We start from the raw sequence: 23914 nt of genomic DNA on the forward strand, positions 1-23914 counted from the left end.
TCTTACTTCTAACATATTCATAATATCATCCCAACATCAACCATGCTTTAAATCATCAAACCAAAGTCACCAAAATCACAAAATAACATTTGGAGTTTTTGGTTTTACACTTAGTCCAAAAACAGAAACTTTTTCCTCAACTAGTTTTGATAAATCTCTTGATCTATGACTTATAAATATATGATCTTCAAACCAAACCATCACATGCTTTAAAAAGATGTCCTAAAACATATATAAGCTTCTAATTCAAGATCACATGGTTAGAAATTAACCAAAACATAAATTTAGCCAAGAATATCCACACTTTGGCTTATTTGAATATCTCTTTGTATAAAATTTCATATATTTGAAACTAATATCAAATATCTTCAAAATAATAATATAACATGTATATAAGATACTTAGGATCCTCCAATAAAATTATTAAAGTCATTAGAATAGGTTTAGACCACCAAAGAGTTAAACTTTCTCAAAACAGAAACTGTTTTTCTTCTTCCAGTTTCTAAGTTTCTAAATCTAAGAAAATCTTTCATCAAAACCTTTAATCATGCAAAAATCCTCAACCAATAGTCACATATACATATTAACAATACTCCATAAAAATTTCAGACCAATATCTATCCATTAGATTGGTCAAAAACTCCAAACTATAACATATTCTCCAGTTTATCTCATAGAATGACCTTTCTATAGTTTACACAATATTTGACTGACCAAATGATCTTCAAATGGGAAAAATAAGATATCATGTAAACTAGACTAAAAAAGGAACAACTTATATGAAGGAGACTTTATGATAAAACACTTACAACAGCTTCAAAATGGGCATGCAAAAGAACTCCTAAAAGCTGTGCGAGAGAGAGTGTTTGATAATCTTTTATTGGAAGGTGTAATTGAAGATAAGTTCATGGGTGCTGGCTGGACATATTTATGGACGACATAAGGGAGGTGATAAGGCTGGAGTTGAGAGTTGAGTGTGGTTTTCTCCTACCCAAAATATCTATAAAAGATTATCTCATAATATTCTATCTAATAATATCTACAAAAAATCAACTTAAGATATTTTTATCTAATAATACTATAAAAATCAACTCAAAATATTTTTACCCAATAATATTCATGAAAATTACCTCAAGATATTTCTTTTTATCCAATAATATCTACAGTTTTGAACAGACGTTTTGTCCGAAAATATGAAAAAATGTTATTACGCCATAAGACTTTAAATAACCCTCCAAGTCTAATGGCACAAATCATAATACATTTTGACACTTCTAACTATCTCCAATAATCAAAAACACACTTCTGATACCATAGTAAATAATAACACTAACTATGTAGTTAGATAAAAACCTATACGATTAATGGATTCGTGAAAACTTATAGGGTTTTCACGAGGTTCCTAAAGTTAATAGAAATTTCACAATTGAATTTCTAACGGGCTGTTACAACAACGAAGTGAAGGAAATGAAGCATCTAGAAATGGAAGACAGAAGTGAAGTGAGGAGTTACTTCGAAGTCCACCTAGTTAGTTCTACGAGCTTTGGCTTAGTTGGTTGTAAGGTTAGGCTTGTCTTAGCCTTAGTCCCTTAGCCTATAGCCTTATGTTATGTTGTTAGTGTTGAGTAAGGCCTCAGTCCATTTAGCCCATTTCATTTTAGCCTTTATGTTTGTAATAGACGTATGTGGTGGCCTCTGGCCCATGAAGTATAGTTGCTATTAGTGGCACGATATGTAGTGGAATTGTGTAATGGGAAAGACATGCAAAATCATAATCCAAACAATTATTTCCTTATCTCTCTCTCTCTCTCCCTTTTCTGGAGGATTACTCCCCTCGAAGTGAGTAGCTTACTGAGAAATATTATCAAATAGTAGAGGTGTGTTACCATTCTAGTATCAGAGACACCAATCTCTATATACAAAAGAAGAATGCAAGTATGGCTAAAGGTACAAGGCTTAATCAGTTACAAGATGGGCTCACTACCTTAAAAAATCCACAAATTCCCAATAACAAAATCTAGAAACATAAATGCTGGCATTGAAGAGGCAGAATGATTCCATCGTCCAACAGCTAGCAGAGTTGACAGTAGAGTTACAAAAGCGCCACCAGAATAGCTTTCTAGGAGAATCTTCAGCAGGTGGACTAAGAGATGGAGCTAATAACCAGTATTCCCTGGGAGAGATTCATGCTCGTACAATGTGCCTAGAGTTTCCACCTTCCATGGAGAGGATCCTACAGGCTAGATCTACAAGGTGAACCAATTTTTTGCATTTTATCACAAGCTACCCTAACACCTAACACCATATCAAATTGGCCTTTTTCCATTTAGAGGGAAAAGCTCTAGTGTGGTTTCAAGATTTGGAGGAGATAGGTTAACTTACTGACTAGGACTAATTTATTAAAGCCCTGTTGATTAGATTTGAGCCTAATGCATACCATGACCCTATGAAATCTCTAACAAGATTAAGACAGGCGGGTTCAGTAATGGAATACAAGGCTAATTTCAAAGCGCTATCAAACTAGCTAAGAGGCCTATCAGATAATTACAAACTTAGCTATTTTCTAGGTGGATTGAAAGTGAGAGTACCCGTAAGGATGTTTAACCCTACCAACTTAATTGATGCCTATAGTTAGCCAAATAATAAGAAGAAAATGTCTACCTAGCTAGAAAAAAATTCTCGATACAATGTTTCATACTTAATTGACACATGCATCTTCAAAACCTCAAATCCTAGCCCTAAGGACCTAAACAAAACCACCTTTAAAAAGCAATTACCCATTCATAAGATAAACCAACAACAAATGAATGAGAGAAGAGAGAAATGGCTCTATTACTACCGTGATGCTAAATGGGGCCCTGGATACAAATGCCAAAATCCTAAATGTTGCCTAGATGACTAACACAAGAGAGGGGATTAATTGAGTTGTATTAAAAAAATAACAATTATAAATCAAATATATAATATAAAATATAAACAAAATTTGAAATAACAATAAATATAAAGAATAAGGGTAAGAGAGAAGCAAACTCAGTATGTTAACGAGGTTCGGCCCCACTGCCTACGTCCTCGCCTCAAGCTACCCCTTGAGAATTTTCAAATTCACTATTCAACCTCCTTCAGGTGGAGATAGAAACCTATTACACCTTTGAACAACACCGCTACAAAGGATCTATGTAAAACACCCTCTACACTTGCAATCACCTTACACGTGGTGATTCAACTATTTCTCGTATAGAATACTTTCTACACGCACAAGGGTTATACACACCCTTTTTCTGATACAAAAGTTGATAGTGGGTAGGTTATCAGAAAACACTCCTCAATGAGTGAAATAAGAACAATACAGCACAAACTATATCTCTCAAAATGAACAAGGATTAAAGCTCAATACTTAGAGAAGAGAGAATGAAAGTTTTGAATGAATGTTGTATGCTCTGGATGTTGTAAATGTGAAGCTCTCAAATGATCTATTTATAGGCATATGAGACTTCATATTCAAATTTAAAAAGATTCACATGTCAAAGATAACATCATTCACTTTTTCAAAAAAATCAAACCTAATATTTTACTTTTGGCATATGACAAAAGGAGCACACTTTCCTTTTCAAAAAATTCAAACCTAATTTTTTACTTTTTGCATATGACAAAAGCAACACACTTTCTTTTTCAAAAAATTCAAACCTAATCTTTTACTTTTTGTATATGATAAAAGGAGCACACTTTACTTTTTAAAATTTTCAAACAAAATCATCTACCTTTTGTATAAGTCTAAAAAAGCATCAATCACTTTTGAAAATATTCAAATAAAACATGCACATGTGAAAGATGACAATCAATCATATTTAATATTTTCAAAATTCAACCCTTTAATCAAGGCATGCACATGTAAAAGATGACAATAAATCATCTTTCAAAATTTTTAAATTTAATTTTCAAAAATATTCATGCACATGTGGAAAATGTATTTTAATGCTTTATGATAAAATATTAATTTGGAGCATTAATCCTAATTTCGAATTTTGAAGAGATTTACAACATTACTCGATAACTTTAATGTGAATTTGTTCCCTTCTTGCTCATGTTTGTTTCCTTGATGTGCTTGACTCCATTGTGTAGACAACTTGAGCTTGAGACTTCTTTATTCTTTGAATTCATTTGTTATCATCAAAATTCATATGTAGATATATAATTACACAAAACTTGAAACCTTGGGTTCAACAATCTCCCCCTTTTTTATGATGACAAATACTTGATAGAACCTGAAGCCTATATTGATACTTAAGCTCCCCCTGAGAATGTACGTTAGTTTTTCAAGTAAAAGTATAAATATAATTCCAAGCAAATATAATAAGTTTAGCAATTCAAGCAATATTAATGTTCTAATCTAACACTTCTCCTCCTTTTGGCATCATTAAAAAGGATCTGCAACAAGTAAATGGATTTGAAGAAAACGGTGCGTTAGTAGACACTGTAGATAGTTGAAAAAAAATAAATAAATAAATTTGATCCGTCCGTGACCCGAAAAATGTGGCTGGAGATTTGAAAAAATCATCTGATGTTGTTGACAAACGAGATTGAAGGCTCCGAGTTTCTAAAAAATGTCATTTTCACCAATCGGAAAAAAAATCACATTGCTCTTCGACTTGGATGATAGCTCGTCTGGTTCTTTATGCTATCTCTATAAAATCAGTCTTAAAGTTCATCCAATTTGCATCAAGTTTTTTTCTCATCTCTATAACTCATCTGCATTCTTTCAACATTCTTATTTTAAGCCTTCTATTCTTTTCTCAATGGCTCATTCTTCTAACATTTCTCTAGATCCATCCATGAGGCATTATGCATCTCAACCTCCTGCCCTTTCTGCAGCTGCTATTGGTGCCATGTTGCAGCAAGAAAATAATAATCTGACTAATAAGTCAGATTCTGATACTATCTATGACTTGACGAGTTTTAGGACTCACTACTCTTCCTCTATTGTTGCTTTTTCCAAACGGCTACAAGCAAAAAATCATGAAGTTGAAAAGCTCAAAGAACAAATTGTTGTACTTCAACGAATTGTTCAAGAGTCTCACACAAGGGAAGGAATCATTCGGCAGAAGAATAAACAGTTGAAATCTTTATTAGATTCTTCATTCCGCTTGTCGATTCCCATGAATAAGAATGACATGATATTGTATGAAGAGAATGAGCGTCTCAAACATGAGGCTAAGAATCTCAAGTTTATGTAAAAATATAAAAACATTTATCTCTATTTTTATTGACTCTGGTCTATCTTTTAAGAGATATTCATAGCATGCATCATACCTATTTCTCTTCTGATCATACATAATCTATCTTCTGGTAAAGGTTTTGTGAAAATATCTGCTAACTGATCATGTGTGTTTGTGAACTCTAGTAGTATATCGCCTTTCTGCACATGATCTCAAAGAAAATGATATCTTATTTCAATATGCTTAGTTCTAGAATGTTGTATTGGGTTCTTTGAAAGATTTATAGCACTTGTATTATCACATTTAATTGGAATGTGATTATACATGAGTTTAAAATCTTCAAGTTGTTGTTTCATGTAGAGAACTTGAGCACAATAACTACCAGCAGCAACATATTCTGCCTCAGCAGTAGATAGTGCAACAGAATTTTATTTTTTACTAAACCAGGAAACTAATGCATGACCTAAAAAATGGCATGCTCCAATAGTGCTTTTTCTATCTATTTTACAGCCAGCATAATCTGCATCTGTGTAGTTGATTAGATCGAAAGATGTGTGCTTAGGGTACCATAACCCTAGGTTAATTGTACCACTAAGATATCTAAGAATGCGCTTAACTGCAATTAAATGTGATTCTTTTGGAGATGATTGAAAGCGTGCACATAAGCACATCCTAAACATAATATCTGGTCTACTGGCTGTTAAATATAATAAGTTACCAATCATATCTCGATATATCTTCGAGTCAACTGGCTTACTGGATTCATCTTTATCAAGTTTAGTTGATGGGCTCATTGGTATTCCAATTTCCTTAGCATTTTCCATCACAAACTTTTTCAGTAATTTCTTAATATATTTTGATTGATTGATGAATGTCCCACTTTTTGCTTGCTTAATTTGCAATCCAAGAAAGAATGTAAGTTCTCCCATCATGCTCATCTCAAATTCTTCCTGCATAGTCTTAGCAAAGACTTTACACATATTTTCATTAGTAGCACCGAATATTATATCATCAGCATAAATCTGAATCAAAAGAATATCATCATTTTCATATTTAATGAAAAGAGTTGTGTCGATTTTTTCTCTTGAAAAACCTTTTTCAATCAAAAAACCACTGAGTCTCTCGTACCAAGCTCTAGGAGCTTGTTTAAGTCCATATAGTGTTTTTGTGAATTTGAAAACATGATTTGGGGAAATATGATTTTCAAAATCTGGAGGTCGCTCAACATATACCTTTTCATTTATAAAACCATTTAAGAAAGCACTTTTAACATCCATTTGAAAAAGTTTGAAATCTTTATAACAAGCATATGCAAGTAGCATTCGAATAGCTTCTAATCTTGCGACTGGTGCATATGTCTCATCATAATCGATTCCTTCTTCTTGATTAAAATCTTGGGCTACAAGTCGAGCCTTATTTCTAGTAATGACTCCGGACTCATCTTTCTTGTTTCTAAAAATCCATTTTGTTCCAATAATAGTATGATTTTTGGGTCTAGGAACAAGTGTCCAAACATCATTTCTTTCAAATTAATTCAACTCTTCTTGCATAGATAGAATCCAAGATTCATCAAGAAGTGCGTCATCAATATTTTTGGGTTCAATCTGTGATAGAAAAGCAGTATGATTGCAAATATTTCTAAGAGATGATCGAGAACTTACACCTCGTGAAGGTTCTCCCAAAATTTGTTCCACTGGATGATCTTTCACAAATTTCTACTTTTTGGCTGCATCTTGTATTAAATTTTGATGATCTTTCCTTATGGTTCTATGTTGAACTTCTTCTATTATGTTCTCTTTGTTAAGATTGAGACTTTCCGTGTTATTTATACCTCCTGCTTCTTCATCAATAGATTTCTTGGAGAGTGGAGAATTAGATTTATCAAATACTACATGCATAGATTCTTGTACAGTTAAAGTCTTTTTATTGAATACTCTATAAGCTTTACTATTAGTAGAATACCCGAGAAAAATACATTCATCAGATTTTGTATCAAACTTGCATAAATTATCTCTGTCATTCAAAATAAAATATTTGCATCCAAATACATGAAAGTAACCAATGTTGGGCTTTTTCTCATTCCAAAGCTCATAGGGGGTTTTATCTAATTTAGACCTTAGCATAACTCTATTTATAACATAATATGCAGTACTTACCGCTTCGGCCCAAAAAAAACTAGGCAAGTTGTTCTCATTGAGCATTGTTCTTGCCATCTCTTGAAGAGATCTATTTTTCCTTTCTACTACCCCATTTTGTTGAGGAGTTTAAGGAGCAGAAAAATTATGCACAAAACCATTTTCATCACAAAATGTTTCAATATTTTTATTAACAAACTTTTTTCCCCTATCACTTCGGATACTTGAAATAGTATAACCCTTTTCATTTTGAATTCTCTTGCATAACTTAGTAAAGACATTATGTACCTCATCTTTATGAGCAAGAAAGATGACCTAAGTATATCTAGAGAAATCATCAACAATAACAAATGCATAATATTTTCCTCCTAAGCTTGCAACTCTATTTGGTCCAAAAAGATCCATGTGTATTAGTTGCAATGGTCTAGTAGTGGAAATATATTTCTTGGCTTTAAAAGAAGTTTTTGTTTATTTACCAAATTGACATGCATCACAAATTTTGTCTTTAAGAAAATATGTTTTTGGTAAACCTCTCACAAGATCATTTTTTGAAAGTTTGGAAATAAGTTCCATGTTAGCATGACCTAGTCTTCTATGCCATAACCAACTAGTTTCATTTTGAACTGAAAAACAAATTGCATCTTGTGAGGTAATTTCTTCAAAATCAATTGTATAAACATTGTTACTTCTAAAGGCAATAAAACAAATATTACAATCATAATCATTCAAAATAATGCATTTATCCATTTTGAAAGTAACTGTAAATCCTTTATCACATAATTGACTTATGCTCAAAAGATTATATTTTAGACCTTCAACAAGTAGAACATCTTCAATTATGAGAGAAGATTCATTACCAATTTTACCTATTCCCACCATCTTCCCTTTCGAGTTGTTTCCAAATGTCACGTGTCCTTCTTCTTTAGATCTAAGATCAAAGAACTTAGTCTTGTCTCCCGTCATGTGTCTTGAACATCCACTATATAAAAACCACTTGTTTTTGCTTGTGGATGACTTCATGCATACCTATAAAAATAATTAAAATGATTTTTCTTGGTACCCAAGTTCTTTGGGTCCTTTATTTATTAGTATTAGAAAAAACAAGATTTTTAGGTACCCATATGGCCCTAATAGTCATTGTATGATTTCTTCCAATAGGACAAGTATAATAATTATGACCATTTCTATTACAGAAATTGCAAATAGTATGTGACATATATGAAGAACTTGAATAATTATAATAATATCTTTTTTTGACAAAATTATTTTTATGAAAAAAATTTTGATTATTGATCTTTGATGTAGAAGGATTATCAAAGAAATTTTTACAAGGTTTGTATTTTTGTTTTGGCATATATCCAAACCTGCTTTATCAAAAACACATCTTTGACTACCAAGAAGTTTTTCAAAATTTCTTTTTCCATTCGTAAAGTTTTCAACAATATTTTCTAAATCAGTTTTTTTCTTATTCAATTCAAGATTTTCATCTTTCAAAATGATACTTTTTTTTCTTAAAATATCAATTTCATTTGTTAAAGAAGATTTTTTCTTTTTCAAAGCAGTATATTTGATACCCAATTTTTCAAATTCCTCATAAACCTCTTCTAAAATATTTTGCAATTCTTCATATGAAAGATCTTCAATATTATCAAGATTTGTTACCTCAATGTCTTCTTTAACCATAAGACAAAGATTTGCTGATTTTTCATTGCTTGTTTCACTATCTGAGCTACTTGAATTATCATCCCATGTAGCTTTCATTGATTTCTTGCCCTTGTTTCGATCTTTCTTTAGCAGAGGACAATCTGGCTTGATATGACCAGGTTTATTGCATTTATAACAAATTAAAGTGTCATTTTTACCTGAATCTTTTTTGGAAAACTTTTTGAAGGATTTCCTCGGAGGAGTTTTATTTTTCTTTAAGAACCTCTGAATTCTTCTTATTATCATCGCAACTTCTTCATCTTTGTCTTCATTTTCCTCATCTTCATCACTTTCACTTTCATGAGGAACAGCTTTAAGTGCCAAGCTCTTCTTTGGCTTTCCTTCTTCTTCTCCTCTTTTCAATGTGTACTCATGGGTGATAAGTGACCCGATGAGTTCATTCACTTCGAGCTTCTTGAGATCTCTAGCTTCAAGAATCGCTGTCACTTTTGATTCCCAGCGTTTTGGTAGAGAGTTGAGAATTTTTCTTACTATCTCCACCTTGGAATAAACTTTGCCAAGAGCTGTCAAGCTGTTTATGATGTTAGTAAAACGAGTGTGCATACTAGAAATAGATTCATCATCATTCATCTTAAACATTTCATATTCATGAGTAAGAATATAAATTTTTGATTCCTTGACTTGCAAAGTTCCTTCATAAGTAACTTCCAAGTTATCCCAAATTTATTTTGCCGTAGCACAAGTCATTATTCTATTAAACTCATTTCCATTGAGAGCATTAAATAATAAATTCATAGCAGTTAAATTCAAAGTATAAAGTCTATCGTCTTCACGATCAAACTCTTCTTCTTCCTTTTTGACATTTACTCCATCAACCACTTTTGTTGGAATATAAGGTCCATTTACAATACATTTTCAGATTTCTCGACCTTGAGCCTGAAAGAATATTCTCATTCTAATTTTCCAAAATGAGTAATTATCACCACAAAAGAGTGGAGGCCGACTACTAGATTGACTTTCACCAAATGAAACTGAAATGTTAGCCATAAAATCTTAACTCAAAAGATAGTTAATCTTGTAATAGAGTTCTTAGCTTTGATACCAATTGTTGCCCAGATGACTAACACAATAGGGGTGGTGAATTGAGTTGTATTAAAAAAATAACAATTATAAATCAAATATATAATATAAAATATAAACAAAATATGAAATAACAATAAATATAAAGAGTAAGGGTAAGAGAGAAACAAACTCAGTATGTTAACGAGGTTCGGTCCCACTGCCTACGTTCTCGCCTCAAGTTACCCCTTGAGGATTCCCAAATTCACTATTCAACCTCTTTCAGGTGGAGATAGAAACCTATTACACCTTTGAACAACACCGCTACAAAGGATCCGTGTAGAACACCCTCTACACTTCCAATCACCTTATACATGATGATTCAACTATTTCCTGTATAGAATACTTTCTACACGCACAAGGGTTATACACACCCTTTTTCTGATACAAAAATTGATAGTGGGTAGGTTATCAGAAAACACTCCTCAATGAGTGAAATAAGAACAATACAGCGCAAACTATATCTCTCAAAATGAATAAGGATTAAAACTCAATGCTTAGAGAAGATAGAATGAAAGTTTTGAATGAATGTTGTATGCTCTGCATGTTGTAAATGTGAAACTCTCAAATGATCTATTTATAGGCATATGAGACTTCATATTCAAATTTAAAAAGATTCACATGTCAAAGACAACATCATTCACTTTTTAAAAAAAATCAAATCTAATATTTTACTTTTGGCATATGACAAAAGGAGCACACTTTCCTTTTCAAAAAATTCAAACCCAATTTTTTACTTTTTGCATATGACAAAAGCAGCACACTTTCTTTTTTAAAAAATTCAAACCTAATCTTTTACTTTTTGTATATGACAAAAGGATTACACTTTACTTTTCAAATTTTTCAAACAAAATCATCTACCTTTTGTATAAGTCTAAAAAAGCATCAATCACTTTTGAAAATATTCAAATAAAACATGCACATGTGAAAGATGACAATTAATCATCTTTAATATTTTCAAAGTTCAACCCTTTAATCAAGGCATGCACATGTAAAAGATGACAATCAATCATCTTTCAAAATTTTTAAATTTAATTTTCAAAAATATTATGCACATGTGGAAAATGTATTTTAATGCTTTATGATAAAATATTAATTTTGAGCATTAATCCTAATTTCAAATTTTGAAGAGATTTACAATATTACTCTATAACTTTAATGTGAACTTGTTCCCTTCTTGCTCGTGCTTGTTTCCTTGATGTGTTTGACTCCATTGTGTAGACAACTTGAGTTTGAGACTTCTTTATTCTTTGAATTCATTTGTTATCATCAAAATTCATGTGTAGATATATAATTACACAAAACTTGAAACCTTGGGTTCAACACTAAACTATACCTTTGGGAAGAAGTTCCAGTAGGAAAGGAGGGCAGGGAGGTAGTGACTGAAGAAAGGAAGGGGAGTGCGCTGTGGAAGTGTTAAAGTTAGCCAACCAAACAGACAATCCAAAAATATCCTTGCATGCACTCACTGGATCCCAAAACCCAAAAATAATGAGGCTTAAAGGCAAAATAGAGAACCAGTGGCTAACTATTTTGCTCAACACTGGCTCCACCCATAATTTTTTGGACCCTGTTGTGGTGGAAAGGGGAAGGTTAGTTGTTGATTGTATTGAGAAAGTTAAGTTGAAGATGGCTAATGGAGAGCTACTATCCAATGAGGGAAGATGAATGTGAGTTAAACTAAAAATCCAAGGAGTGTTAATTATATTTGATGTCCATGTATTGGTATTGGCAGGAAGTGATATGGTGCTTGGCATCCAGTGGTTGAGGGATTTGGGGACTATTTCTTGAAATTTTAAAAGTCTTTCTATGTAATTTAGCCTTGAAGATAAGACTCTTTAGTTTCAAGGCTTGGCCCCATCCCAACTCATAGAGGAGGGATTCTTAGACACAATGAGTAAATTAGAGATGAGAGGAATATTGTTGCAAGTGATAGAAGCTAAAAAAAATTATAATTATACTTAGAAGGCATAAATTCCCAAGGGAATTCAAGAAAGTTTGTGGATATTTTTTAGGAGTTCAAGGGACTCCCCCTCCCCCTCCCCCCCCCCCCCCCCCCCCCCCCCGGCAACGATCCCATGACCATGGTATTAATTTGATACCATGAACCAAGCTAGTTTCCATTCGACCCTACAGATATCCTTATTATCAATAGGATGAAATTGAACGCATAGTGTAGGAGTTGTTGAAATTCGGGGTTATCCAACCTAGTCAAACCATATTCTTCACCTGTCTTGCTGGTGAAAAAGGCAGATGGGTCTTGGAGGTTTTGTGTTGACTGCAGGGGCTTAAATAGTGTGACGTGAAGGACAAGTTTCCAATACTAGTGATGGAGGAACTAATGGATGAATTGCACGATGCTGTGACTTTTTTTAAGCTGGGTCTTTGATCTAGATACCACCAGATCAGAGTTAAGCCATTTGATGTGCCTAAAACAGCATTTAGGACACATAAAGGACATTACAAATTTCCAGTAATGCCATTTGGCTTAACTAATGCTCCATCTACTTTCCAAAGCCTCATGAACAAGATATTTCATTTGTATTTGTGAAAAATTATACTAGTATTTTTTTACAACATTTTGGCATATAACAAAATAGAAGAGGAGCATGTGCAACACTTGAAGATGACTTTAGAAATTTTGAGAAAGAACCAACTCTATGCCAAGCGGTCAAAATGTCATTTTGGGTGTAGGGAGATCTCCTACTTGGGCCATCTAATTTATGGACAAGGTGTAAAGGCAAATTCTAAGAAGTTACAATCCATGAAAAACTGGCGTCTACCTAACTCTATCAAGGCCCTAAAAGCCTTTCTTGGGCTGATAGGATACTATCGCAGGTTTATCAAGGGTTATGGTGTGATTGTAGGGCCATTGACTAGAATGCTAAAGAAGGACCAGTTTCAGTTGAGTGAAGAGTCCAAACGGGTCTTTCACAAGTTAAAAGATGTTGTCACATAGCCCCCTGTATTAGCTCTCCCAAACTTCACACAACCTTTTATTATAGAGTGTGATGCATCTGGGACTGCTATTGGGGCGGTTTTGATGAAAATGGGGAGACCAATAGCCTTCCATAGCCAGGCATTTAAGGGAAGGGCTTTACTTCTATCTACATACGAAAAAGAGTTATTTGTTCTGGTCTCAGCTATTCAAAAGTGGAGGCCATACTTGCTGGGTAGGGCTTTTGTGGTGAAGACTGACCAACGTAGTCTTAAGTATCTGCTGGACCATAAAGTAGGGACCCCCCATACGGGAAAGATGGGTTATCAAGTTGCTGGGATATGATTTCTTAGTAGAATACAAAAAAGGGTCTGAAAATAAGGCTGTTGATGCCCTCTCGAGAAAGGATATAGAGATGGAAGGGAGACTCATGCTATTGACTTTTCCTTCCATTGGGTGGGTGGAGGAACTAAAGGTTGTTTGTACACAGGATGACCACAATCAGGGCTTGGTGCAACAGTTTCAAGACCAAAAACTTAACCAAGATTACACTACAAAGGAATGGTTGTTACTGTACAAGCAAAGATTATACATTCTACAAAGTGAGGAGTTTAGAAAGAAGTTCCTAGAGTTGACTTACAATGGCCCTTGGGGTCGGCATTCAAGATATGATAAGTGATACAAAGGGCCAGAATGGACTTTTATTGGCCTAGGCTAAAGTGGGATGTCAAAACATTCATTAGAAAGTGTGATGTGTGTCAAAGAATGAAGGTAGAAAACACTCACCCTAGTGGTCTTCTCCAACCCTTACCCATACCCTCTAAGTTGTGGGTCCACATCTCTATGGATGTTATTGAGGGCCTTCCGATCTCTAAAAGCTTCAATTGCCTTTAGGTAGGGGTAGACAAATTCACAAAATACAACCACTTTACCCCCCCGAAACATCCCTACATGATTAAAAGTATTGCTAAACTAATCCTTAGAAACATCCTCAAAACTTCATGAGTTACCACAGTCAATAGTGTCTGATCATGATAGAACATTTACTAGTCAATTCTGGTAGGAGTTATTCTCTCTACTAGGAGTGTACTTGAACCTTAGTTCCTCCTACCATCCTCAAACGAATGGTCAAATATAGGTAGTTAACAAAACACTAGAGGGATACTTAAGGTGCTTTTCAAACGACAGACCTACAAGCTAGTCAAAGTGGGTAGCTTTAACAGAGTGGTCATACAACACCACCCCCTACGCCTCTACAAAGATGACCTCATTCAAGGCACTTTATAGGTACCCACCCCAAGATTATTATATTGCATCCTTGGCACCACTAGACTCAAGGAAGTTGACTAGACACTTAGATCCAAAGACCAGATTTTAGATATACTAAGCCACAACTTACAACGAGCCCAACACTGAATGAAAAAGTATGCAGATATCAAGAGGAAAGAACATGATTTTGAAAGGGAAGAGTGGGTATACCTACACTTGCAACCTTACAGGCAAACCTCAGTGAGCCAATGACGAGACTTAAAACCATCCCCCAAGTACTATGCTTCGTTTCAAATCTTGGGGAGGGTGGGGAGTGTTGCCTACACTTTGGATCTGCCACTTACTGCCGCATCCACCCCACGGTGCACGTCTCATAGTTGAAGAAAAAGTTAGGCTCCAAATTCACAGCCCTCCCAATTCTCCCACTAGTCAATGAGCATGGATCCTACGACTTGAACTCGAGGAGATTCTTGATAGGAGAATGGTTAAGGCTGGAAATTGAGCCAATTTCAAACTTTTAATTCGTTGGCAAGGTCGTGATTTAGAAGAAGCTACGTGGGAGGGGGAGGGTTATTCATACTTGAAAGACAACTTTTCACACCTTGCGGGCAAGGTGTTTTGATGGAGGGGGGAGTGTAACACGCTGGTCAATGGTTGTAGGGTTTGGTCAAGCATGACGGCGGGGTAAAGGGAATGAAGCATCTAGAAGTAGAAGACAAAATTGAAGTAGGGAGTTACTTTGAAGTCAACCTAGTTAGTTATACAGGCATGGGCTCAGTTGGTAATAAGGTTGGGCTTGTCTCAGCCTTAGTCTCTTGGCCTATTGCCCTATTTTATGTTATTAGTGTTGAGTTGGGCCTCAACCCATTTAGCCCATTTATTTGTTGAGTCAGACCTCAATCCATTTAGCCCATTTTGATTTAGCCTTTATGTTTGTAATAGACGTCTGTAGTGGCCTCTGGCCTATGAAGTAGAGTTGCTGTTAGTGGCACAACATGTAGTGGAACCGTGTGATGGGAAAGGCATGCATAGTCATAATCCAAACAATTATCTCTCTCTCTCTCTCTCTCTCTCTCTCTCTCTTCTGGAGGATTACTCCCCTCGAAGTGAGTACGTTACTGAGAAATATTATCAAACAGTAGAGGTGTTTTATAACTTGGTACCAGACGCAAATCAGGAGGATATAATATTTAATTAAAACGTAACTTTGTTTAACAATTTATGTGAGCGTTCACTCTTATGGATTTTGATACAGATTACAAAATGAAGATACTCAACTTGACATTAGAAGTACCAACACTAGTCTAACAACCGGAGAATGATTTCAGGAGAATGCAGAAACTTGGAAAGAAAAATGCTAGTTGAAAGCAGGTCAATGCTGCTAGTCCCCCCATAAACTGAAATGCCTCACTTGGTGTAAAGAACGTCTTCCCATGGGTGGCGGTATAGTGGCTGCTTCAATCTCTTCTGGTCAAAGGTGTGCCTGTTTTTCAATAAGGAGAACTCGGTTAAGATTTAAGTATGAGATTTCACTGAAAATGAGCATAACGATCACTATAGTTCGTATCATTGTTTTCTTCTCATCGTTTCTTGTCGTCCTAGTACACCCAGGTGATATGTAATGTAAACAAGATATCCATGCTTATAGAAGTACAAACATTTGTCACTAACAAGTTGTATCAGTCAGTCATATCTGAAATTTTTTAAACTTGAAAGCAATGGTTAGAATTTAGAGAAATCCACCTAAGTAGATTATCCAAGAGAGTATGATCGTAATCCGTGTCAGTTAACATGGGAGCATCTAATCAGTTAAAGAGGACCATAGATTTCTACTGTATCATCCTTGAGAAAAAGAAGGCTTTATATGTTCACAACTCAAACCACTAAGGTATCAATAACAAGGATTTAATTCAAAATTTTACCTTAATAACCAAGGCAAAATATAAGCTGAAAATCGGGAGAAGCAAAGTTTTAGAGTAATTTAACTTACCCAATCAGACCAATGGAGCGGGCCAGCACGAAGAGTCCATTCAGATAACCAATCTCAACAATTTCATCAATCTCTTGCTTGGTGAACATTCCACTGCCAGCAAGGAGATCCAAGAAAAGGGACCCAATTGCTCCATCCACATTGAGCACCAGGTTATTTGCCTTTGAGAGGGTGTAGGTTTCAACTTGCACGGCATATTCCATGTACTTTACAGAGGGGAAATGCGTGCGTGCAAAGCGTTGAAGCAGCTCCACTCTCTTGTCTCTGTTGTCGCCTCTCTTGATCCTTTTCCACAGCAAAGAAACAAGAATTTCAGGTATTCAGATTTGTGGCACAGTCTCTAGAAGCATGATTTTTAAATTTCATGGTTTTTAGCCCCTAGTAATTTGAAAGATGGTGAAGGTTGAAAACTCTGTATACCTGTGCCCAATTCCTGGTACACGGATGCCCTTCTTTTTCATGCTTTCAACAAACTCATACGGTGTCAAACCCTGAAAAACATAGGAAAGAGATTGGCTGTTAAAATGTTTAGACCAGTGGACACGAACTAACTAAGTTTCTCCGGTAACGCCCATCCAGTCTCACCCGGTCATAAGCATCCTTGAAGTATCGAGCAGCATCATCGATGGCACCACCAAATCGGGGACCAATTGTAAGCAAACCTGTAAAAGAAGTCTATCATTCACCCTTCCATTACAAAATCAGCTCACAGAAGCCACTCCTCTCAGCAATTTGAAGTAATAAATTCTGAACGAGAAAAAATTGAGAGGCAACTCTTTACCTGAGACTAGACTGGAAACAAGGTCCTTTCCAGCTCTTGCTGTTACTATAGTGTTGTGAGCACCAGAGACACAAGGACCATGGTCGGCACACAACATGATACATATCTGATCAATGTTATTTATTAGTGCAGGACATGAATACAAGTTTGCTTTCAGAATCAGGAGTTTAAGGGAAAACAAACAGGACAATAAGCTAAATCAAGCGAGACTTTTAAGCATGACCAAACTCTACAGTCATGAGCAACCTACCTCAATAAATTGTGTGCAGTAACGTGGAAGGCTGCGTTTGAACCACAAAAGAGAAATAACATCACCAACACCATAACCCGACTCAACAATGGAAGACATTGGTACACCAGCATAGCATGGCTCCTCACCTACAAAGCAATTAAGGCAAATGATATTAACCCATAAATTACATGAATACTAAATTAAAATTCTATGGGTTCGAAAGGTACCCCTGTCATCAGAGATGGTGGAAATAATATGAGTAGGAGCGCGAACTTTTCCACTCTTGATGGCAGTGTTAAGATCCTCGGGTATTTGTGGAGGATGAACTTCCTTTACCGGTGTAGTCTTTCCCTCTTCAACCTAACAGTAAATTAAAATACGAAATATATAATTATATCCAAATGCAGAGCCTAAGGGAACTGACTGATTTTTTTTTTTTTTTTGTGGGTTTGGTGGGGGTGTGGAGGAGGTTATTTATAGGCTGATAAATGTTCATGATACACAGAACTAACCAGTTTCTCAAAAGCTTCCTTAATTGCAACTTCTAAGGCTTCATATGATGTGGGTACAACAGCTCCAGCTTCTCTTAGTGCTTGATTTTTGGCTTGAGCAGACTCCATCTCACCCCCACTTTTAGCCCCCTGATTAGACAATACCAAGATATATTTATTATTCACGAATGCGGCGCCTTTTGTAATATATCGCTACCAAAAAAAAAAAAGAATTATAAATGGAACAGTAAAAGCAATTGAGGTGGTTGCTTACAGCATGTCCAAACTGTACTTCAGATTTGAAGAGTCGTGCACAGGTTCCACTAACCCAAGCAACCACTGGTTTGGTTACTTTGCCCTGCTTCAGGGCTTCCACTAGCGAATACTCATCTCGCCCACCAAGTTCCCCAAGTACAACAATCATTTTAACCTGAGGATTTAAGAAAAAAACAAAAAACTCTGAATTGACTGTAAACAACAAATGCATAGAGTCCAACACAAGAATGCTCAGTGAACGTTTTATAAAAAATGTTAGATTTCATGCTTTTCAAAGTATAGGAGCTCTGCAACTTAACGCCCCAAAAATGTGCAGGTATGTATTAAGAACATCTTTTTTGGGTCCTCGCAGAAATTGGGACTTGCTCGGACAGAAATTTAAAAGTAAGATGATGCAGACAGGGCTTTGTCACCTTAAAAGAGCAAATCAAAGCAATAATAATGTACCTGTGGGATGTTGTTAAACCGCAAAACATGATCAGAAAGAGTGGATCCAGGGAAAACGTCTCCTCCAATTGCAATACCTAAAGCCATTCCAAAAACACATCAAAATTTAATTATAACCTAAATCCATTCAAATAAGGCTACCATGAAGATAAAACGAAGCAATGCCGCCAGAATGTGGTACCTTCATAAATTCCGTCGGTAACACGGGCAATCGTATTGTATAATTCATTAGACATCCCACCCTGCAATCGTAAAAAGTTTTTTTTTTTTAACCATCAACACATTCAACATTCTTACCAAAGACGATAATGTTAAAAGCTAGAAAACAAATTAAGCCAAGTCCTGAAGGAAGGTCCAGTCGTATCATTGAGGCAGAGGCCCAAATTTAGGCAAGTCCTCCTAAAAGATGTTAGATTTGACTCCTGAATTAACTTAAAGATTACACACGTCCACCAGCCAAACTAGGGGTGGCAACTTGCGCTTGACAAGCTTAGAACTGTTTGCACTTTTGAAGTTTTAGATAAAAACGGCTCACTCCTATACTTTCTACAGAATCCTTGCATTAGTCTATTTTTTGACTCAGTAGTTGCTTCCGTATTAAGAGGATATGCAGTGTAAATGTTGTTAATGATTTCATGCATGATGCAGTTGGTTTAACATATATAGCACATTATGATAATATTCTAGATCTCTTATAAGCCAAAATTCTACTTATTGAGAAAAATAGATGCAATGAAGAGACAAAAATCGCTGGAGTAACTACATACAGATTTGGAGACAAAACCAACAGATCCAGGCCTGTATAGCTTGCAATGAATTATATTATCAATAGTTCCAGCAGTGTCACCGATCTTGAAAGCCCCAGCTTGAATGCCTCCAACGGTAGCTGGGCCAATAACAACCTATAGCATCATTAATAAATCAGCACCACTTGGTTAGTCTCTTGCCTGGTTAAGTCACTTTAAACAAGTATGCGGCCTTTCTATTACCTTATTATTTGCCCGAGCATATGCAATCAATTGCTTTGCGTCTGACTCTGGAACACCTTCAGCAATAATAGCAACAACTCGAATGGTTGGTTGCTTCAGAGCAGCCATGGATGAAGCAGCAGCACTGCGTGTTATCAAAATATAATTAATTACAAATATACACTAATGAAGTACAGAAATTCAAGATACAGTTAGTTTGATGAGTTCAAGACCTTCTAAATGACGCAAAGTTGATAAAGACGTCAGCAGTAGGATGGGCAGCACAAGCTGCCTCAATGCTGCAAAATAAATTGACATGAAAGTCAGAAAATTTTACTAAGAAATTCAAGTCCATTGTTCGGAATCCACAAGTAAGCTTCTTTTGTGTTTTCTAACATGTACTGTTGATGTAATGGATATAAACAGCATAAGATGTATGTTTTTACTATTGTTTAGTGAGCATAGAGCAATTCAACTTCAATATTCAGGACTTGTAATGAATAAAAACTGTCTGTGTCACATATGTGTACGTAAAACTGTATTCCACTATTTATAACAAGCCATAATTCGTCTATGAATAAATTTTTTCAAGACCAAGAGGTTCCTTAGATCAACCAGTTTATGGGAGAAAATAAAACAAATCATAAGCAGTCACTGTTGAATGATAGCAAAATTATGTATTTTAAGGAATTATATTTTTAGAAAAATAATACTACAAAGGGGTAACAGTCAAACCAATCAAAGTTATCCATGGTCTGGCCACATAAGATTTTCCTATCCTTCGTCCAAATTTAAATCATAAATATACGAATATAATATATATATATTAAAAACGAGACACATGACATACGCTGAGTGCACAGGGATGGCAATCTCTTCTTGACCGAAAAAGAGTTTCTGAAATCCATCGCCACCAGGGTTAATGATTCCGGCAACTGACGGTGTTTCCCTCCCTACAGATACACGTATGAACATAACCCCGTAAACAGCAATATAACAAAGGCAAAAACTTCTCATCCAATTTAGCACATTATAATACAATATCACTACATCGCTCTTGAAATAAGTAAAGGAGGGATTTGATACCCACCGCAAAGGAAGTCAAAATCAAGCATCCGCTGAATAGGGAGTTGTTTGTAGTTGTAAAATAAGGCTTGTGTAGTGCGCGAGAATAGTTGTCCGGTGGCCATGGTGACGACTCAAAGCGACCTGCTACACATATAAGAACAAGATAAAACTTTAGGAAGGTCTACTTGAATATAGAAGAAATATTACAAGTTTCAAAATATGTGTTTTTTTAATCGGTACTTCCATAATATCTGGAATCGCATGAAACACCTATTATCAGTGAAACTTTCCGTTGGTGAATGAAACTCTATCTAAACGGTTCTAAGATGCTGCCGGGCTGGCACCTTATGATCCAACTCTAAACCGTTAAGTTCTCGAATAAAGGCCAGCAAGCAGATTCCAACAAGTTTTGTAATTAAAATGAATAATAGAATTTACAAGGCAGATCCACCCGGGTAGGGAAGAATTTGTTGCACCAAACATTAGAATAAAGAAGGATAAAGTTGTACCAAAGTGCACCTAACCTGAATCTACAGTCTACCAGATCTCATTTCGATTCAAAAAGCTAAACCGAAAATACAACGGAATGCGAGGTATCCGACAGCCTTAATTCCGATCAAGCAGGGCTTGCTAAGAATCATTAATAAGAAGCAGGTCTCTCACGACTTTTATATGTATCTCAGTACATCCGAAAGCTCCAAATCAGCTCACTAACTAACAAAACAGAGCATTTCGCTCCACCTCGGAGACATCGACAAACCGTAGCATTCGACAAGCCAGCGGAATAAAGACCCGGACAGGAATTCGAATCCCAACAGAAAGAAAGATAACAAATTCCAGATCCAAGATCCTCGTGATTCAAGTAGATAGGGACTCAGAAAAGATCAGTCAACGGTGAACGAGAGAGAAAGAGAGAGAGCGAGAGAGTTGCAAAAGATGGGAAATGGAATCTACCTGTGAGCGGAGAAGGATCTCACGGAGCCGCCAAGATAGAAAGAACGGTGAAATGACGAAAGGAGAACGGAAAATGGAATGCTGATGAAAAATGGGGGGAATGGGTAGGTTGGTTTATATAAGAACACAATGGAGCAGAGCTACCCACGAGATTCACAGGGGAAGGGGGTGAGCTGCGCACGTGGCACTTGGTAGTTAGCTCATGGCTATGATTGATATTTACTTCTAACACAAAACACTTTATTCAAAATTCTAATATTATTAATAATTATTATTATTATTATTAATATATTATACACAAAACAGTGAAAACACTATTTTTTTAAAAATTATAATATTATTAATAATAATTTGAATATTATACATAAAATCTACAAATTAGTTGGTTTTTTTTTTTAAGATCTGGCAGTGAGAAACAGAGAAGAAATGGGTTGGCTGGTCTGTTCAGTTTGGTGGTAGTTGGATCCAGAGGCTGACTTGATCCAGACACAAAGATTTTAAAAGAAATTGATAAATACAAAATAAATAAATAAAACCCCACATCGGCACATCCACTTAACAATGTTGGTCAACTAAAAAATGGCCTCCCCCATGCATATCTAACTTCATTGTATTTTTATTATTTTAGAAATCTTTTATGATAGTCTTTACATCTCTAATTCTTTTCCTAAAAACTCCGCTAATTGCTTTTGTGTTTTTATTTTTATTTTATATAAGTATTTTTTTAATATTCTTAAATATTTTAAAAAAAGTTCACATTATTAATTAAAAAATACTTAGTTAATTATTAAATAAAAAATAAAAAATTCTAACAGGAGGCATCGACAGAAAGAACAGTATTTTTTAAACTTTATTAGAAAAAAATAATGTTATTATAAAATATTTATATTACATGCTAACCACGTGATATAATTTGATTCATAAAATTAAAACATAGTTATACTTAAAAAAATATAAAAAATTTCAAAAAAAAAAAAAAAAGCCAATATCATAGAAAAACTCCGAAGTGGAAATTTTGTTCTTATTAAACTACGTCATCTACTCTTGTATTAAATGTTCCTAATTTCGTACACCGTACATACACTACATAATTTTAAACGTTTAACTCACTTGACATTTCTACTTCTATATCTATTTATAAAGGAAATTGCTACCCTTTTCGTGGGTGGCTTCTATTGAGAATTAATATTATGAATTTTTATTTTTTTATTTTTTATTTTTATTTAATGATTAAATAAATATTTTTTAATAATATTATGAATTTTTTTTTATTTTAAAAATATTTTAAAATGTTAAAAAATACATATAGAAAAAGTTCAATAACAAACATAAAAGCGACTAGTGGGAGCTGTCAACGGGGCCGTAGAGCCATCCATTTATAAATGTTTCGTTTTTAATACAAAGTCCGTTGCGCCTCAAATTGGTACGATTAGTGAAATAAAACCTGAATATAGTGAAGTTTCATTACAAGATAATTGTATCATTCATACAACAGATGTAATATTGAGTAACAACTTCCTTATGTGGTCCATGGAATGTGAATAGTTTTTAGGAACAGCGCTAGCTGCTATGCTATGGGTGAGGGCCACTCTTCTGTTAAGTTTATGTTGTTCTTTACGTACAATTTTACTCTTTAATTTGCAATTAAGAATAATAACAACTCAAATTAAGAGAATTTCACTTCATCGATTCTTTAAAAAAAAAAATAACAATATCTGAATAATTTACTAAATTGTCAAGAAATTTGAATATAATCACACAGTACCTTAATGGAGATCGAAGTCATATATGGGCCTATATTCTAAATTGATTAATCAATTATATAATTTAAATTCTAATGAGATCTAACCTCTTCGTCATGTCAGGTCATTATATCTGTTAAAACTCAAATTCTATATTTCTAATTTAGACAAATTCTTATTATCGTTTATAACATTCTAATAGAGACCAGAGCCTAATTAATAATATAATTAAAATATTATCTGAGCCATACATCATCTATCCTTATCAATTGTCGTGGAATATACAAATCATGCTGGTTAATGCATTATGACGTGGTTGAAATTGAAAGTCTTTGTCATTGCAAAAATATCGGTAAATTGAACAGAGCAAAGTGCATACACGTTGATATTGTTTGTTGGTAGAGCCAAGTCAAGGTAAGTGGCCTGTTCATACACATTTCTCCACCAAAAAATAGAAGAAGAAAATGATGTGCTGCAACTAGACCATATTACTTTGACTCGACTGCTACAGCTAGCATTCAACAAAACACCAAAACTATTTTTATTTTATTTTATTTTTTAGGTTTTATCATCCTTTCTTTATATTGTTGTTAGGCTTTTTAAGCCAATAAATAAATAGAAACAGG

The 23914-nt window shown here is 34.7% G+C and overlaps 1 protein-coding gene across 4 annotated transcripts; it reads right to left on the minus strand.

Annotated features, from left to right (window-relative positions):
* Positions 1-15499: 15499 nt before the first annotated feature.
* Positions 15500-21703, minus strand: LOC122317968 (ATP-citrate synthase beta chain protein 1). 4 transcript variants are annotated; one of them, XM_043135069.1, is made up of 17 exons: positions 21547-21703; positions 20615-20733; positions 20375-20477; positions 19758-19823; positions 19546-19669; positions 19324-19458; positions 18738-18798; positions 18557-18633; positions 18108-18263; positions 17855-17983; positions 17570-17702; positions 17361-17488; positions 17111-17216; positions 16915-16991; positions 16750-16820; positions 16330-16614; positions 15500-15822 (listed from the first exon to the last, which is right to left on the minus strand). In XM_043135069.1, the coding sequence occupies exons 2-17, from the start codon at positions 20712-20714 to the stop codon at positions 15747-15749; spliced, it is 1827 nt and encodes a 608-aa protein (XP_042991003.1). In that variant the 5' UTR covers positions 20715-20733; positions 21547-21703; the 3' UTR covers positions 15500-15746. The 4 variants fall into 4 exon arrangements, with proteins under 4 accessions (XP_042991003.1, XP_042991010.1, XP_042991020.1 ...); XM_043135076.1 differs by having other exon boundaries at positions 20615-20736; positions 21547-21697; XM_043135086.1 differs by lacking the exon at positions 21547-21703 and adding an exon at positions 21117-21509.
* Between the last annotated feature and the right edge of the window lie 2211 nt (positions 21704-23914).

Source organism: Carya illinoinensis, chromosome 1 (assembly GCF_018687715.1).
Source record: "Carya illinoinensis cultivar Pawnee chromosome 1, C.illinoinensisPawnee_v1, whole genome shotgun sequence".
NCBI classification, from domain to species: Eukaryota; Viridiplantae; Streptophyta; class Magnoliopsida; order Fagales; family Juglandaceae; genus Carya; species Carya illinoinensis.

Bases quoted from the DNA above. Each gene is read 5' to 3' on its own strand.
- LOC122317968 (XM_043135069.1), bottom strand. From the start codon at position 20,714: ATGGCCACCGGACAACTATTCTCGCGCACTACACAAGCCTTATTTTAC. The intron at 18,634-18,737 runs GTACCACATTCT...GAATGGCTTTAG, and splicing joins TACCGACGGAATTTATGAAG to GTATTGCAATTGGAGGAGAC. The intron at 16,992-17,110 runs GTAAAGAGTTGC...CTTCTTTTACAG, and splicing joins TGTTTCCAGTCTAGTCTCAG to GTTTGCTTACAATTGGTCCC.